General features: G+C 39.3%; 1 protein-coding gene across 2 annotated transcripts in view; it reads right to left on the bottom strand.

Moving 5' to 3' along the window:
- Positions 1-2,685: 2,685 nt before the first annotated feature.
- LOC139233795 (V-type proton ATPase 116 kDa subunit a 1) overlaps positions 2,686-17,579 on the bottom strand; it is a 78,732-nt gene continuing 63,838 nt past the window's right edge. For both annotated transcript variants that reach the window (XM_070864327.1, XM_070864328.1), the window contains exon 21: positions 2,686-5,960. In XM_070864327.1, the coding sequence (XP_070720428.1) occupies positions 5,867-5,960 (94 nt within the window). In that variant the 3' untranslated portion in view covers positions 2,686-5,866. The remainder of the gene's footprint in view (positions 5,961-17,579) is intronic.

The raw sequence follows: 17,579 nt of genomic DNA, 5'->3' as shown, positions 1-17,579 counted from the left end.
CACTAAGTTACCACTCTTAAATATGTCAAGGAATATTAAACAAAATTATTTTTTTTACAAATTACATTCTAAAACACTGCCCAATTTCATTGGTTCATGGCAGATTTTATGGTTGGTGATATGCAAATGAGTGGAAACTGGAGGGTTAAACAAACTTGCGAAAAATAGCTCAATTGCACCCAAAGTGGAAACTCTACCATAGTTAGCTGTACGTATACAATATCACAAAATATTTTAAAATGGATCTGTGGTTAGATCATAAATTACAAAATGCTTTCAGTGGATTATGTCCAACAAAATGAATGTCAAGTCTGTACGGCTTGAGTTTTTTTGTTAAGATACATGAACATGAAAGGGACAGATCTAACAGAAGCATGTTCATCATTCTTCCTTTCTGGATATTTAAAGCAGAAATTTCAGGGTGAGGCTCTAGGAAAAGACCTCCCATCTCTCGTGAATAGGACATAACTGAATATTCAATGTGACATTTGCCACTGACCGGCGAGGTCCAGTAACTGCCATTATAGACTTTGTCAATAAATACCAGTGCAGACAAACTTGCACATCTAATCTCAGCAAGGTATACATCAAAATGATTTTTATATCAGAACTAGAACTTACAGCTTATAACAGACACAAATAGTTGTGTTCTGGAGAGTTAGCATTCTTTGAGCAGCAATGTGTCATACAAATTACTCCAATGCCCTTTGAAATGATTTATTATTTTTATAGCATTATCTTAAAATGTGGGTGTGTAAACACACTGAGTAACGGAGTGGTAGATGAAACTTTACACCTGCCACTCCATTGCTCACCCCCTCACATCATTGCCAGAGCACCTTTGCACCAGGTTTTCTGGAAGGATTTAAACACGAGCTGAAAAACAGATTGTGGAATATGTTAGATTGCTACCTTATTGAAAAATGCAGGCATCTTATGACTTTTAAATCCCCTTGCAACCGGAAAGAACTGTAAAAAAAGGTTAAGGCCAATAACCAACAAAAAAATGTTTGCTGTATTGGAGGGAGATGACTGAAAAACCAAACTGAACTGTCGTAAAACCACATGAGAAAGCAGTAGAGGGCCTCCCATATTTGGGTGCTCGGTGGATATGGGTTGAGTCAGAGAAAAAAAAAACGCTAAGGAGCTCTGTAACGTTGTGATGATCCTCAGTCAGGGCCTCACACCAACCTGTATAACTTTGTCTCAAGCTTCCAAACACGGACTACACTGGAGCACACAACACTAGGAATCCTAGAATACCGTTGAGGCCCAATAAGCACTTCAGTTTACTGAGGATTTACATCCTCGGATTATGATTGTCAGTCTGATTAGAAAGTTTGATATATTTATTTTTGAGCCCATTTAAAAAAAAAGAGAACTTTCCTTTAAAATTACTCCACTTATTTTGAATCAAGCTGTGGAAAAATGCAGGTTATAAAATTATATTTGTTTACAAAGAACATGATTGCTTCTTTCCCCTAGAGTGCATTCTGGGTAAGATAACATTTTTGTGGGTCGCTTATGACAGTAATTGAGCTCGGTAATAGAAATCAACTTTCCACTGAAAATAAGCCTGATAAACAGAACTGATAATTATCTTGTGAATCATGATTCATTAGAAATATTAAAAGTACAGCTACTGATAACCAGCTCTTTGCAATGTAGACATACTGCAGTGAATTTCTTCACAATGCAGCACAGAAATTTGGTAATAGACCAAGTTTATTAGAAAATATAGACGACAGTAGAGCTCCCATTTTAATGCTTGCGCCTCAGTTAGGAATGTCATGCTTCAGGTTTTGAAAAGGAGTCTCTTAACTTTATACAAAACTGTAAACTGAACTGGTCTAATTTTTTTTTTAAATAGAAATCCATTTTCCCCACTTGCTTCTAAAACTTGAGGAGTCAACATTTGTCAGGAGCTTAAGATTTACAATGAAGAGCACGCAGTGGCAAAACAATCAAAATATAAACAGCAATTACAACTTCTTTCCTTCATTGCTTTGAACTTGGCAAAAGGTGGCAACCCAACCAAGTATCAATTAAAACCTTGTAAAAACAAAAACAAGATTTTAAGCTTATAAAATAATTAGATTCAATAGAAATGAAAGAAGAATGGGCACCTCAGTATTTTGGAATTCTAGATATATCTACACACAGCTGCAGGGCTATTGGTATCAATTCAATTCTTCTGCTCACAAGACCTTATTGTGGAGTAGCATGAGGCAGTCTGTATAGTATAGAATACATTATTATGGGAATGACAATTTATAAAATCTGTTGGGATTTATCCAAGAAATATTTGTACTGGGAAATACACAAGTGCTACCTTCTGCACAATCTCTACTTTGTCTTCACTAGTTTGTATAATGTACTGTACATAAAAATATTTAACTTCATGCCCTCCACTGCAACTAAATTATTTTACAAGAAATTTGCATTTATATAGTGCCTTTCACGCCCTCAGGATGTGCCAAAACACTTTACAGCCAATAACACAGCAACATGTACCATAAATGTCCAATCCCCCAAAGTCCTTTTATTTTTAAAAATCCCAGCTCAATTTCCATAGCTTGATTTTTTTTTTAATGCTAGAAATATTGAGAGATTCAACCATTAGAAATAAAACAGACAGCTGAGTCAAGAGGAAAACATGTTCTGTCCCTATGGATTCTAGTCATTTATTAAAATCTCACCAGCTTATTACTGACTGCGCCCTTTTGCAGCAGCTCTGCTTTGGCACTCAAGGGGGATGCACTTCAACAATGTGACATTTCAAACAGTTAAAAGAAAGTGGAATTAAAAAACAATACAATTCTGAACATCTTGAAAGGCCATGTATATACTTACAAGTCTTGCATCGAGCACCAAGAGTCACATATGCAACTTCCAATACCATTGACAAAAACAAAAAATCACTTACTGAACGATGGGATGTTTACTGAATAGATAGGCAAGTGATCAACAAAGCAGCAGCAAGCAGGTACATAAACTATCAAATCAGAAAGCAATGCCCAGGAACATTTACACACTGCACCACTTTTATTCTATGTTTAAATACATGCTGACATTATGCACAAATTTTAATTAGATTGGAATTATATTTCACAAATGATGACAATATGATTAAAGAACCTTCAACTGGATGTGCATTCACAAGCTGTAAACAGTCAAAACATGTAAACAAAAATCAGTGAACAAGTATTAAGCAAACAAATAGGATTCATCAGTCCTGGCACAGCCATTCTGGAAGTACTTTACAAAGTTAATGCGACATTTTAAAGTTGGAATTTGATGTCCTCACTAAACAGAATGGGATGGCAATTGATACATTGATGGTTTGATGTCAAGCGTCACACAGCCAGTTTATATCACAATATACGTCAACCAGTACAAAATCAAATAATATGAGCGCATCATAGTATAGGTCGGTTGAAGAACAGGGTAACTTATTCAACAGTTTGCCAAAATTGGAATATACTGAAGGATATGTCACCTTTGTACTTATCAGAAAACCACTAAACATACATTTCATTTGATGCTCATTATTCCCCCCTCCCCACATCATAATGACATGCTGCACGATCACAGGGCAACAGGTCAAAATGGGCTTATTGATACATTAGTGTGTTAAGGAGTACTTGAAGATCTAATTCCAAAATGAAATATTGCAGCAAAGCAAGAAAGTGAAAAATATTACTGGTTGTATTGGTCCAAATGTTACAGGATATGCAAATATTGATGATTGCAAATCATTTGGTTAAGAAACATGGAGATATGTAGCTTTAATCTGGCCCATAGTATTTTCTATACAGCGTTAAAGGGAAATGTCCTGCAAATGACAATGGCAATACATAAATATTAAAGACAAAGATACAGCGAGAAACCCGTATTAACAGTCACTTAACTAACAGCCACTACAGAAGTCCAAAGTAAAGATACGATCTATATGGAAAGCCAATTCTAGACTTAGCAGCCACCAGGGTTTAAACGTGTTGAATTGATTTCCAAAGACTTAGAAGACACACCCAATTTGCTTAGATCAAGAAGATCTGCGATGAACAAGAAAATGAGGCCGAGGTTTTTAAAAACATCCCAAAAAAGATGTGCGTGGTCAGGGGACAAGGGGTGGGGGTGGGAAGGAAAGAGCAGGACATAGTGTTAATCTTAAAAAAAATGATGGCTGCTGTAATGGACATTCCAGATTTAGATCTGTGCAGTTTTTATCTTGCAAGACCCTTATAAATGACATACATTAATCTGGTCAGCCAAAAAAAGCGAAATTTCATTTAGGTATCTCAATGATAATAGGATGCCAGAATTTCACAGAAATAATACCCAATATATCAATGCAAGTCAGGCTCTCTAATGGTCATGGCAGAATGATGCAATTAGTACATGAACACTGTCCCCATTTCACTGAGGTAACCATAACAACAGAGATCAGGGACATCTCATTTACATTGTCCTGGAATGGATGTTGTAGGTTCATATGTACCAAAGATCTAACACAATCAATGAAAATAGCAGTGAGGACTTCAACTCCACAATATCTACTGCTGCTTGGAAATCTAGGCTTACAAGAGGGGTGAATATTCACCAATAGGGGCATTAACACCTAATCAGAGATATGTGGTGGAACTATTTTTATGCAAAAATGTGAGAGATTTGTGAAATACAATGACAGTAACATAAACCCGAACCAGATAGCTTTCCATTAAGTGATCTTGTATCTTTAGATCAACTCCCAGAATTACCAGGATCTCCAAAGCAACTAAAATGAACAGCTGTAAACTTATCTAACAGAGTGACACTTTTTTCCCCTCTACTCCCCTTGAAGTTCCCTTTAGACTCAAATGAGAAGCGAGTTGAGATCTTAACTACACAAGAAGTCCTCGTTATACTGGACAGGGGATAAACATCAGTGAATAAGCACAGACGTCACGGACAGCAAGAAAAAAAAAACATGGCCGCTCGGGCTGAGAGAGTAAGAAACGAGGGAATCTGTACAGTAAAGAGAGAGAGATACTGGTCATGGGGCAATCAGCAATATTGCAACTGGACAATTTTTTCAGAAAAACGAGATGAAAAAAAGCAAAGTTAATGTGTCATCGCATTAGTGACCAGAACAATTCTCCTTTTCGTGCAACGACATTGCAAAAGCATTCAAGAATTTTAGAATTTCACTACACAGCAACCAGAGTAATTCTTCTAGCAAAGGTGGGTATCCTGAACACAGGTCCAGAATAATTTTCCCGTGCACTCAACTTGCACCCGACCCCTCACACCCCACTGATAGTAGCCGCTCAAGCTTATGGGGCAAAAAATACCTTCCAAATGGTATATTTTAATATGTCTCTTTCTCTCTCTCCTCCCCTCCCCTCCCCTCCACCCACCCCCAATCCCTCCTTTTCACTGAAGTCCGACTCTCTGCCCTTCACCTCCCCACATAAAATTAAATAAATCAGACGTTAATTACAAGTTTGGAAATTCACATGCTCCATGTGTAGTTGAGTCATTGGGAGATATAATACTGCATACGGTCAGATTAATCTTAGCCTTCCCAAGATATAAAAAAAAGTGACCAGCTTATCGACCTGGACATAACATGTGTTTGCCAAATGAATAATTATACTGCAAGAAACCATTAAGTGAACACTGAATGGAACAGAAATTCAGTCACAATTCACGACCTCATGACATAGGGAAACCATTTGGTTTCAGTACATGCAGAAAAGTATCAACATCAACTGCAACATTATATTAAGATACAGAGGGAGTACATTACATGATCTATGTGCACATCACAATCCATACATTTACAACACAGACAGACAGGTCTCGAAGATTAACACGTGCAGTCTTACTCTTCAAACTTTCCTTCAAGAATGCTTTCAAAAGAGAAGGGAAAAAACTTGTAACCAGCGCCACAGTAGAATTTGTTTTGGAACTCGACCCTGTGAAAACAGAATACATTGGTTACATAGCTCAGATGGCAGTGTCATGTCTGAAAAGATAAAACATTTAGATACCAACTTATATCACACTTGGCCACAGTAGAACACTGTTTTAGTATACCAATACATGAGACAAAGGACACAATTCCTTACAACGAAGGAAGTGTTGCGCAGAAGGCCACTGCACACTATTTACACAGCCTCAAATCACAATTTCAAATAAGAACATAAGAAATGGGAGCAGGAGTAGGCCACCTGGCCCCTAGAGCCTACTCTGCCATTTAATAAGATCATGGCTGATCTGATCATGGACTCAGCTCCACTTCCCTGCCCGCGCCCCATAACCCTTTATTCTCTTATCACTCAAAAATCTGTATCTCCATCTTAATTATATTCAATAACCCAGCCTCCACAGCTCTCTGGGGCAGAGCATTTCACAGATTTGCAACCCTCTTGAAAGAAATTCCACCTCATCTCAAGTTTTAAATGGGTGGCCCCTTATTCAGAGACTATGCCCCCTAGTTTTAGTTTTCTCTGAGTGGAAATATCCTCTTTGCATCCATCTTGTCGAACCCCCTCATTATATATGTTGCGATATCACCTCTATCTTCATAAGTCAACCCCCTCATCTCCGGAATCAACCTAGTGAACCTTCTCGGAACAGCCTCCAATGCAAGTATATCCTTCCTTAAATACGGAGACCAAAACTGTACACAGTATTCTAGGGTGTGGCCTCACCAATATCCTGTTCAGTTGTAGCAGGACTTCTCTGCTTTTATACTCTAGCCGCCTTGCAATAAAGGCCAACAGCATTTTTCTCTCTCTCTATACTAACTGTGTTTCATGCAGAAAGACCCCCAGGTCCCTTTGTAAATACGACCACCATATAATTATGCTGTGGGCTATGTATGAAAGTTTAAGAGGCTCATCTGAAATTCTTAATTTTAGCACAGGAAGTAACGCATCTACTTTAAAAGACGTGGATGTCTTTGTTGAAATAACAGTGGAATTTCAGATGAATTCAATAAGCTATTATCCACAATGTAATTTCGAGGCAGTGAGTTCAGTTTCAGCAGCAGGGACTATGCGCAATTACCCAGTGGGATGGAAGAAAAATAATGCAAGGGCTCTCACTCTACCCATGACCACCTGTTGGCCACAAACCAGGAATGGGACCTCTGCCATCCTTCAGTCTATGGTGTGCTGTGGATTTTGAGGCCCAATTGATTCAATAACCAGGTTAGCAATAGGTTATTGTAAAATAGGTTTCATTTCTGCCAACATCATTTGCAGTTACCTTGCAAAAATAAAATTTGACAAAGTTTGCCCAAATAATAAGCATGCCGATAACGTATACTACAATGGACAGAAATGAAAAAGTGAAGACTGTTCCTTAGCTCCTGCCTGTGAAAATTTGACCCATATAGATTTTCCATATCTGCATGTAAATCTTTATCCAAAGTGTGATCAGCTAATACAACACTACAAAACTATCAAAAACACTCATGGCAAAAATCACAGTACAATCTCAAACTGTGCTGTTTGAGACTTCAAACACTGCCTGGTATAGTTGTAATGAATATTCTTAATCTTAGTAAGGAAAAATGTCAGAACTTAATGACATTGAGTTCATGAAGTGCAATGAACTCACTGAACTTAATTAGCTCAATGTCATTAAGTTCATTACTGGACTGACTGGACCTGTGCTCCTCTGCCAGGTTTGCCATTGTGGATTTGCACAACAGAAGGACCAGCTTACCTCTACCTAGCAGTCCGATTCAATTTCCACACCATGGCAAAACAGATGTCATAGGCTCAATTCTATGCAAGGTTTTATATATGGTTCATGAAGACCCTTGGGTGCTGAAAGACTGTTCATTTAAACAATGATTTACATTTAATTTAGCAATTCAAGAATTTTAAACCCAGGTACAATTGATTTTTACAGCGAATACACTGGTATAGGCAAAATATATTTCTGCTTCAGAAGCTAAAGAAAGTTCTCACTGTAGCATCTGCTGAAAATGAAAAACTGGTTTAATCACTACTCTATACTATGCAAGCAGTATTTCTGATTTCCAGCCTTGAAGATCTTTGTGCATTTTTTGATGTCACAGACACTATATAAATGCAAGTTGTTTAGTGGTGGGCTGATTTCCCAGTAGACGCAAGTATGCTTACGGGTAAATTGATAGAAAAGCTGCATCAGCTTGGTCTTTGACTTCCAGTCAGTTCTGACACCCTCCAGCTAATAAATCTGTCCAGTTAACCAACTGTTTTTTCCTTCACCTATAAACACTTCATTTTAGCACATTTGCCCAGCATTGGTACTCTATATCTAATGTAGCACCTTAATTCAGTTCACACACTAGTTCTAATCAATTTTTGAAGTCTCATTAAAACAAATGGGTCAGGCAAGCAGTTAATCTACTATAAACGTGGTTTAAGAATTCTGCAAGTGGCATTCTGATGCACTAATATAGTCGTCATCATCATCATCGTCAGTCTCTCGAATAAGAGGATGTCTTGCTTCCACGTCAAAAAGTTCACGGGTGTTTCAATGAAGGACCTAATATTCCAGGTCCCAAACTAAATCTTGAAGGATGGAAGATGCCTGTGCGTTGGATTTTTTAAAAAATTCGTGTGGTGGCCGTTGTACACCAGCCACCACACGGGCTTGACAGAGCTAGGTCTTGGTCCAGTAGCAAGGGTTAACCAAGACGATGAGAGACCAGCTCTGCTGCACGGACCTGTGCGCACACATATCGCAGAGTGGGCTGGCCCGTGCTGCCCATGGGCCCTCACCTCTACTGGGCCCCAAATCCACGCCTCTCCTGAGCCCAGATATATTATAAGAACTAAAAAGATTGTCTTAATTCGAAGGTCTGCAAAATGTCTATTGTGCAGTAATATACTTTGTTCTGTCCTCTTCCTCAGAACGTAGCCAATTGTAAAAATGTAGTCTTTGTTCATTTTATTTTGTTTTAGAATCCAACAATTTACAGCATTGCATTTAACACTTGTTCCATGTTTTCTCTAATGCAGCTGGTGTGTCCAATTACCCATAAGCCTACTTGCGTATACTGGGGAGATCAGCCCACCACTAAACAACTTGCATTTATATAGTGCTTTTAACATCAAGAAATGTACAAAGATCTTAAAGGCAGTGCCATGTCAAGAGGAAATATTAGGATGGGTAAACAAAACCTTGGCAAGAGGTGGGTTTAATGAGAAAGGAGGAGAGGGTGATGGATTAAAGAGGGACGTGGAGTAGCAGAGGGGTTTAGGGAAAGAATTCCAATGCAGTCCCTTGGCAACTGGGGGCACAAGATGCCAGAGTCAGAGGAACACCAATTAAATTTCAGGCATCTGGAGATCAGGAGCCAATGTACTGCAGAGAGGACAGGGGTGATAGGCTAGCAAGACCCACTAAGGCATAGGATATGAGCAACAGTTTTGGATGAGTTGAAGTTTAGAGGGTGGAAGATGGAAGGCCAGCTAGATGGAGCATTGAAATGATCAAGTCTAGAATTGACAAAAGTGTTTCAGTGGAAGATGGGCTGAGACAGGTGACAGCAGGCAGTCTGTGTGATGGAGAGGATACAAGGTCAGAAACACAGCTCACAGTCAAACAATTTGCAATGGTTGCAAAGTCTGGTCTAGCATGGAAAGTTGGGGGGGGGGGGGAAGTGGGGAGAAAAGAGAGAGAAAAAGAGAGAAGAAATGGAATCATAAGCAAGGATACAGAATTTAATGGTGGAAGCCAAAGTCAATGGCTTTCTAATATTTAACTGGAGAAATTTGCAGCTGATCCAAGATTGGATGTTGAACAAACAAGCTGACAGCTCAGACAGTGGAGGATACAGCTAGCTCTCAATGTCCATGTGGAAGCTGACCCTGTTTGCAAACGATGTTGCCAAAGGGTAGCATAGAGAGAGGGGGAGCAGGGGGCAAAGGTACATCCTATATGGGGAATTCAGAAGTAACTGTGCGAGGGCTGGAAGAGAAACTGAAGCTGAAGTTACGCTGGTTACAGTTCAATAGTTAAGAGTGGAACCAAGCGAGAGCAGTCCCACTGAGAGGCATTGGAGGAGGATGGTGTGGTCGACTGCCAAAGAATGCAGGTCAGATAGATAATGTCCCACGTTTACACTCGGAGAGTGTTGTTTGTGAACTTTGGTTAGGGCAATTTCAGTGCTGAGGGGCGTAGAAATCGAATTGGAGTGATTCAACCAGGGAGTGGCAGTAGAGATCGGCATGGATTTTGTAGGTGATAACACATCCATGGGCTGAAGAGGAAAGTGAAGCTGGGATTTTGGGGGGGGGGGGGGGGGCGGTTGCCACAGAGGGGTGGAGAGTAAGTGTTTATTTGAGAAGGTGGTGATGCTAGCAGTTTTGAAAGGAAGGGGGACAGTACATATTGAGAAGGAACTATTTACAAATGTCAGCTAGCATGGGGGGGGGGGGGTTGTCAGGATAGGAAGTTGGGTGCTCAGGAGTGGGAATGGAATCAAGGAAGCAGGAGGTGGGTCTCCTGATGCTCTTAGGAGAGCACTGGGTGGCAAGGGGAAAGGTGAAAGCAGCCAAGGCAGTAGAATCAACATTCTATCTTGGTGCCTGATCTCACACTAATTGCTAAAGAGAGGATAGAGAAAGCAGAGGAGGGGAGTTAAGGAGACAATTGGAAGCACAGAAAAGCAGCCAGGGATTATCTGTGATTTCCAGAAAGATCAGACAATAATGTGTAATTTTGGCAGAGGGGACTGAAGCCAGATAGAGCTCGATATGGTCCAGCCAGCTCTAGGTGATGGATGGCAAAACCAGTTGTGCACAAAATATGTTCAAGAATATACCCCTTGGGCTGGAGGGAGCAAAGATCGGGGCAATACTAGGGAAACGACTGGGGTGGAAGACAAGTGAGGGATTTAATGGGGAGAAGGGCAGGGATGGGGTATATGGAAGTGGATGTCCAAACTAATAGCTGCAGAGATATTGCGGTGAATGGACAGCTAAACTCTTGGCAGTGGAAGTTTGAAAGTGCAGTTGTAAGCAACTTGGAAGTATTTTCCTGGGTCAGGCACAGAAGAAAGTGAGTTTGGGGATGTGGGTGGTAAGAGATACAAGGAACTGTTCAGAGCTTGCCTCATCAATGATTGAGACCATGAGAGTAGAGAGTTCATGAGATGTCAAAGTTGCGGGGGTGACATTGAACATTGGAACAGGTTATATGGAAGAAGTGGTTTACAGACAGCAGGAGGTTGGAGATAGAAAGTGAAATTACCAAGGATGAAGAGTTGCTCAGTGCAGCAGCTAAAGAAGCAAAGGACAGAGGATATCCGAAAAAATAAAACTTAATTTGGAGCTTTGGCAGGCAGTAAAGAAAAGGCAGGAGGGATGGGATAGTCGGTGAGGTACAAGGAGGAGATGCCAAACAAGTAGGGGGAAAGAATCCAAGGTGCGACTTGGTGATAAGTGTCATAAGTAATGTCTCTTCCAATGACCCGACAAGCTGGGAAACTCTCCTTCCAGGAAGGGTAGTGTGAAGGTTAGTCAAAACTAAGATTTGAACCTGGCCCACAGGTTGGAGTGCCAACAATCCGGCACTAAATTTACCATCAGCCACTAATCTATTTAGTAGGCTTAGTGTTTCTAAATCTTAAAATAACCCTTCATAGACTGTTAGAGATAAAGGCATTGTGTCTCGAGAGATAACTGGATCTCGGACTGCAATGTTGGGCTCACATTTCCTTCGCATTTCAAAAGCAAGATAATTTTAATAAGAACAAATAACTGCAGTACACATTTGTACCATAAAGCACTTTCATGGATGAGTCACAATTTAGCAATTTTAATTAAAAAAACCTTTGCAAGTATCAAAACACAAAGTAGATACTACATCCTCTGACAACGTAGTTCAGGTTATTTTTAAACAAATTCATCTCTATGTACACTTCATCTTCTCATCCTCCCAGACACAAACACAGCGAGAATGAATATATAATTTACTTAACATTTCAGTAAAGATCATCCCTATAGACCCCTCTGGAATTGCAATTTATCTTGGCAGGGTAGAGCTCCTGTTAAAATATGCTTTGGGTCCATTTGAAATATAAGCAAGAATGCTGCAGTATCTAGTCACTGGATTTGAATTGCAGTTTCTCCAAAATTTCTCTATGAAACTATGCAATACAAATCAACCTAAATTTTATGAAAACAAGTTTAATTTTAAACAGTTAATGTTCAATCTTTAACAAACAGCCATTCCAAAAAAAGAATTGAGGGGATGTATCAAATGGGGTGGGTGGGGGGGGGGGGGGTGTTTAAGAGTCAATTAAAATAGGTGATATAGAAAATATTATTTATTTTTTCTGATACTGAAGTCTGAATACAATAGATGTTCAGCAAGAGAGCAAACAGATATAAACATTAAAAAATAAAACTCCACCTGTAAAAATATTTACTTTGACTAAAATGCAAGATAAATATTTTTAGAAAGCTCATTAATTATGCTTTTTCATTCATTGCTTACAACAAAAGAACTATTTCCAACATACATAAATGCATAAGAGTTGCCAATTGACTAATAGCACAAGAGGAAAAGCCTGCATCATGGACAGCAGGTGGCAGAGCAGGTTAGTAAAAGGTTCTCTGACCTGGGTTTGAACACAGCAATGAATGATAGATTGAATATTGTTTTTCTGGCAACTGTGAGGGTAATCAATAACATAGATTTAAAACAGTCCCATGTCAGTTCCCAGTTGGTTGTATGCATAGCACAAAGTTGTCCATAATTTAGCAAAAGCTGGTTATTAGTCAGTCTCACACAGCAGCTATAGGAATAGTGGCAGAAGTGTTATTCTAAAGGTAAGGATAAAGTACAATATTGGGCAAAAAGAACATGGTGCCTGACTCTGCATCCTGCATGTACTATCCTGATTTGGTCGTGCTAGACATTGGCTACGAAAAGGTAAAAAAAAATTTAATTTCTCCTTCACGAGCATCTTTCACATTGAGCAGCATTAGCAATGAGTTTACAAATCTAGAAGCATTTCTTTTGAATAAGTTTTGACCATATTTAAAGAAATAATGTATGCATCTACAGGCAAAGTTATTTTAGAGTTTAACAGATTAAGGATGATTTTAGCACGAGGAACAGGACATTTTTAATAACTGGGCATATGTTTATGCATTATTGGAATCAGTACCAATCAATACCCACTCACACATTGGCAACCTCAGCTGTGCCCGATAGTAAGATTCAGTGCAGGTGCTATACTTGACCGAGAAACAGGACGGAAAGGTGTTGGTATCGTCACAATGGGCTGCCATCATACACAATGGCTGGCTCGAGGGTACATGGGTAGGTAGACTACATGCGAGAGAACAATTTGCATTTATATAGCGCCTTTAACATTGTAAAACATCCAAAGGTGCTTCATAGGATTTGACACTGATCCACATAAGGATCCATGCAGGGCAGATGACCAAAAGCTTGGTCAGAGGTAGATTTTAAAGGAGGAAAGAGAGGCAGAGGCAGAGGGGGATTCCAGAGATCAGCAGCTGAGGGCACAGTCGGCAATGGTGGAGCGATTAAAAAAAAAAAATCGAGGATGCGCATGAGGCCAGGGTTGGAGGAGCGCAGGTATCTGGGAGGGTTGTAGGGCTGGAGAAGGTTGGAGAGATAGGGAGGTACAAGACCATGGAGGGATTTGTAAACAAGGATGAGAATATTAAAATCGAGGCGTTGCTTAACCAGGAGCCAATGTAGGCAGCGAGCACAGGGGTGATGAGTGAAGGGGACTTGGTGCGAGTTAGGATAAAGGTAGCAGAATATTGCATGAGCTTAACTTTATGGGGTGTGTTGGAATAGCCAAGTCTAGAGGTAGCAAAGGCATGGATGAGGGTTTCAGATGATGAGCTGAGACAGGGGCGGAATTGGGCGATGCTACGGAGGTGGATGAGGTGGACTTAGTGATGGCGCAGATGTATAGTCGAAAGCTCATCTTGGGGTTAAATACAACATCAAGGTTATGAACAGTGTGTCTGTGTATGCATGTGTTTTATCTCAGGGATGGAATTAGCTTTGAGAATGTTAGAGTGATTAATGCAATTTCATTCCACTGAGTTCATCGAACTATTTTGGTTTCCCAAAAAATTGTCTTGAACAAATCAGTAAGCGAGTCTAAATGGTGTTGATTTATAAGAATCAATTTGCTATGATCTCATTTCTCAATTTCTGATTTAGGATTCATAAACATGATTTTATTTGTAAGCATCTGAGGATTTTGAAATCAGATGCTTCCAAGATTATTTTTGAAAGAAACAAAAATGGTATAATACTATGTAGGCAAAAGGAAGAAAGGTTCGTGCATTTTGGGAGTCTCCTGCTATTTTAACAAAATCTATTTGCAGGTATCAAATTTATTCTTTTATAGATGCTACGCTTCTGTAGATGGAGTTGAAGCATACCAAAGCTCTTTGGATTACTGGAAGCTTTACTGACAGACAGCTGTTCCAATAACATCCCACACACTTCTATAACCAGAATATGATTAAATCTGCTCTGCAGCCCAAACATGTGCGTGGGTGCTCAGGCACTCCAGGCCATGAATCAAGTGTGCTTCCAAGAAGATAAATGGCCAATTCCTTCCAATTGCCCACACCACGAATTCATATCTTTATTTCATAACTACAACTTTAGTCAAAGGATTGTTTTGCTGCAAATGTACACGAACACATTGAACAGCTCTGGGGAATTATTTCTCAATGATTAACCTCGATTTAAGAAATGTACATCAAAGCTATCCTGAAATGATATATTTTTTTTAAAAAGTAAGAAAAACTGCATTAATAAAGCACCTTATTACATCCATAGGATGTTTTAAAGTGCTTCACAACCAATGAATCCCTTTTTCCAAATAGAATGAATGTTATGTAGACAAACATAACCAATTTGCACATAAACCAGCAATTGAATGGATGCTAGTCTGTTTTTGGTGATAGTTGAGAGGGAAATGTTGGCCAGAACACTCAATTCTTCTTTGAGTAGCACCAAAGTACCTTTTACATCCACTTGAGCGGGCAAATAGGGCCTTGGTTTAGCATCTCATGTCAACAAATCTGAATGTAGCACACCCTTGGTACTACTGTATATAGAAGTATCAATCTAGATTTTGTGCTGAAGTCCTGGAGTTGTCAGAATGCAGGCGAGACTATAATGGATAATAAGGAATTGGCAAATTTGTTAAATGAATACTTTGTACCCGTTTTCACAGTGGAGCAAGAGGACAAAATACCAGTGGTACAAGGGAACCTAAAAATAAGTCAAGGAGAGGAACTTAATAGATTTATTACAAGCAAAAAAAAGATATAAAAAAATGGGACTCAAGATAGATTCCCAGATATGATGGTTTCCATCCCAGGGTGTTTAAATAGAGAAAAAATAGATACGGTAGGCTATGAGTATTTCAACCTCTAAAATATATGTGTGTGTTGATACATAAAAGCTAATCATTGATAGAACAGTACAAAGTGCTTTTTGAAACCTTTTGAGCTTTTATAAAAATATAAATTCCCATTAGGCATTTTAGAGCTGCTCAACAGTATCTAGTGCTAAAGGCCACCTATTATCAGTTCATTGTAAAAAGGTACAAATTTAACAGAAAATGAAAATTTAACGTATGGCATCTTGTCACCTATGGAAATCACAATGAAGACAAACAAATTGTAAACTCGGATTCAGTTTAATTTGACATGCAAGAAATGCAGTGCTCATACAATCAGGCCTCAGTTGCATCATCAGTCTACAAGAATGGAGGATGCTGAATTCAGAAGTCAAAGGAGAATCGGAGTACAGAGGTCCACATATTCCACTATAAAATGCCAAATCAGATAGTTTACTATAGTCAGTCAAAGACTACTCCACAGCACACAGAACTAAAGGAATTTAATGAGATTGTATATCAGCAGACAGCAGTAAAAGATAGTGAAACCCCAAATAGGATGTCCACGTTAATATGATATCAGACATCTCCTCATGGTAGAAGCATCCACTGATGACAAAAAAGGAGATGTGAACAAGTGGGCAGGCAGAACTCAGATCACTGTCACTCATCTACAGTTCTCTCAAACATTTCAGGCCACACCCCAAAACATTCTTGTAATTTTTCTGTGCCTTGCTAGCTATGGATACCATTGATACTCGTCATCGGAGACAACATGACCACAGATTGTAAGCTACTTGGAGCGAGTTTGTTCTGAGGTGTTGATCAGCAGACCAGGCAGGATCCAGGCATATGGGAACAGGCAACCAGACTTCATGCAAATAGGTTACATCACCCGTACCAATTACATAATACTGATACATAGCAACAGTGCAGTTGAAATACTGTGAGTCGATCCCCAAGATTGCCTAGGCTTATAAAAATATGTACTTCAGATATCCTCCATTAAGAGGCAATGTGATCTACTATATTAGAATCACAATGCTACTATAGCTTACAATATCATGTCTGTCATTGGGATGTTTAAAAACAAACACTATTTTGAAACTAGAACATTTGGATCATTGCTTGGCAAATCACACAAAGTCCCAGTTCTTTATTCTGTACATTTACTTTTGAAATAAGATATTCTAAGCTGCTGGAAGGGATCAGTTTAACCGGGCTGATTGACATTGCTGGGATTTAAGTGCCCAGCACCCAAAGTATGACATCATGCTGCCTGAAGTACCTAATTACCCAGCTCCTTTTACATTACACTGATCTTTGCACTTTAAATGGAATTACATAATCCACACCAGGCTGTAAAATGCATTTGCTCTGGCTATTTACATAACTAGCTTTTAACATCATTTTGTCATAGTGTGTAACTGAAGAAACGCAAACAAAACATTTTGCAGGAAATGTGCCATGTTAAGTTACGGAAGCAATCAGAATATTTCAGGGTGAAATACTGAAAATTTGAAATTTCCAAGCTCATTTGCAAATTAATTTCATTTATTTTCCTGCCTCCTAGCTACATCCATTCAGACAAGTCTCAAAAGGCTTTCCCACAGTTGGATAACCACTGCTGTACAGACTGATCTATCCAGGTGCTGCTCAATACTTAATGTTCTGTTTTGCTGCCCATGTAAATTAACAACCACCATTGAAGAATAACTGCCCCAAATAGGTCCCAAGTTATCAATTTTAGTTTCCCTTATTAGGAATAGAATTTCCAGTCATGTCTCGACTTCCCCATCCAACTCTTCCTTTCTAAACCCCACCCCTTGCTCTTACGGGAGAGAAAGTAGAGAAAATCCCAGATGGCTCATGAATAAACACAGTTGTCAATTTGGCAAATTTATACAGTGTGCTCATCATTGGGAGATTGCTACCAGTATGTTACAGGGAAATATTGTATTTATATATAATACTGCACAGAAACATGCCATTTGGCCAAACCAATCTATGTTGGTGTTTATGCTCCACTCGAGACTCCTCCATCCTTCCTCATCTCACATAACCCTCTATTCTCCTCCTTCATATGCTTATCTAGCTTCACATTAAATTCATTTATACTACTCAACGACTCCCTATGGTAGCGAGTTCCACATTCTCATCACTCTCTGGGTAAAGA

Source organism: Pristiophorus japonicus, chromosome 21 (genome assembly GCF_044704955.1).
Source record: "Pristiophorus japonicus isolate sPriJap1 chromosome 21, sPriJap1.hap1, whole genome shotgun sequence".
Taxonomy (NCBI): Eukaryota; Metazoa; Chordata; class Chondrichthyes; family Pristiophoridae; genus Pristiophorus; species Pristiophorus japonicus.
Note: the sequence above shows the minus strand (reverse complement) of the source record. Positions and strands in the feature narration are given on the sequence as shown.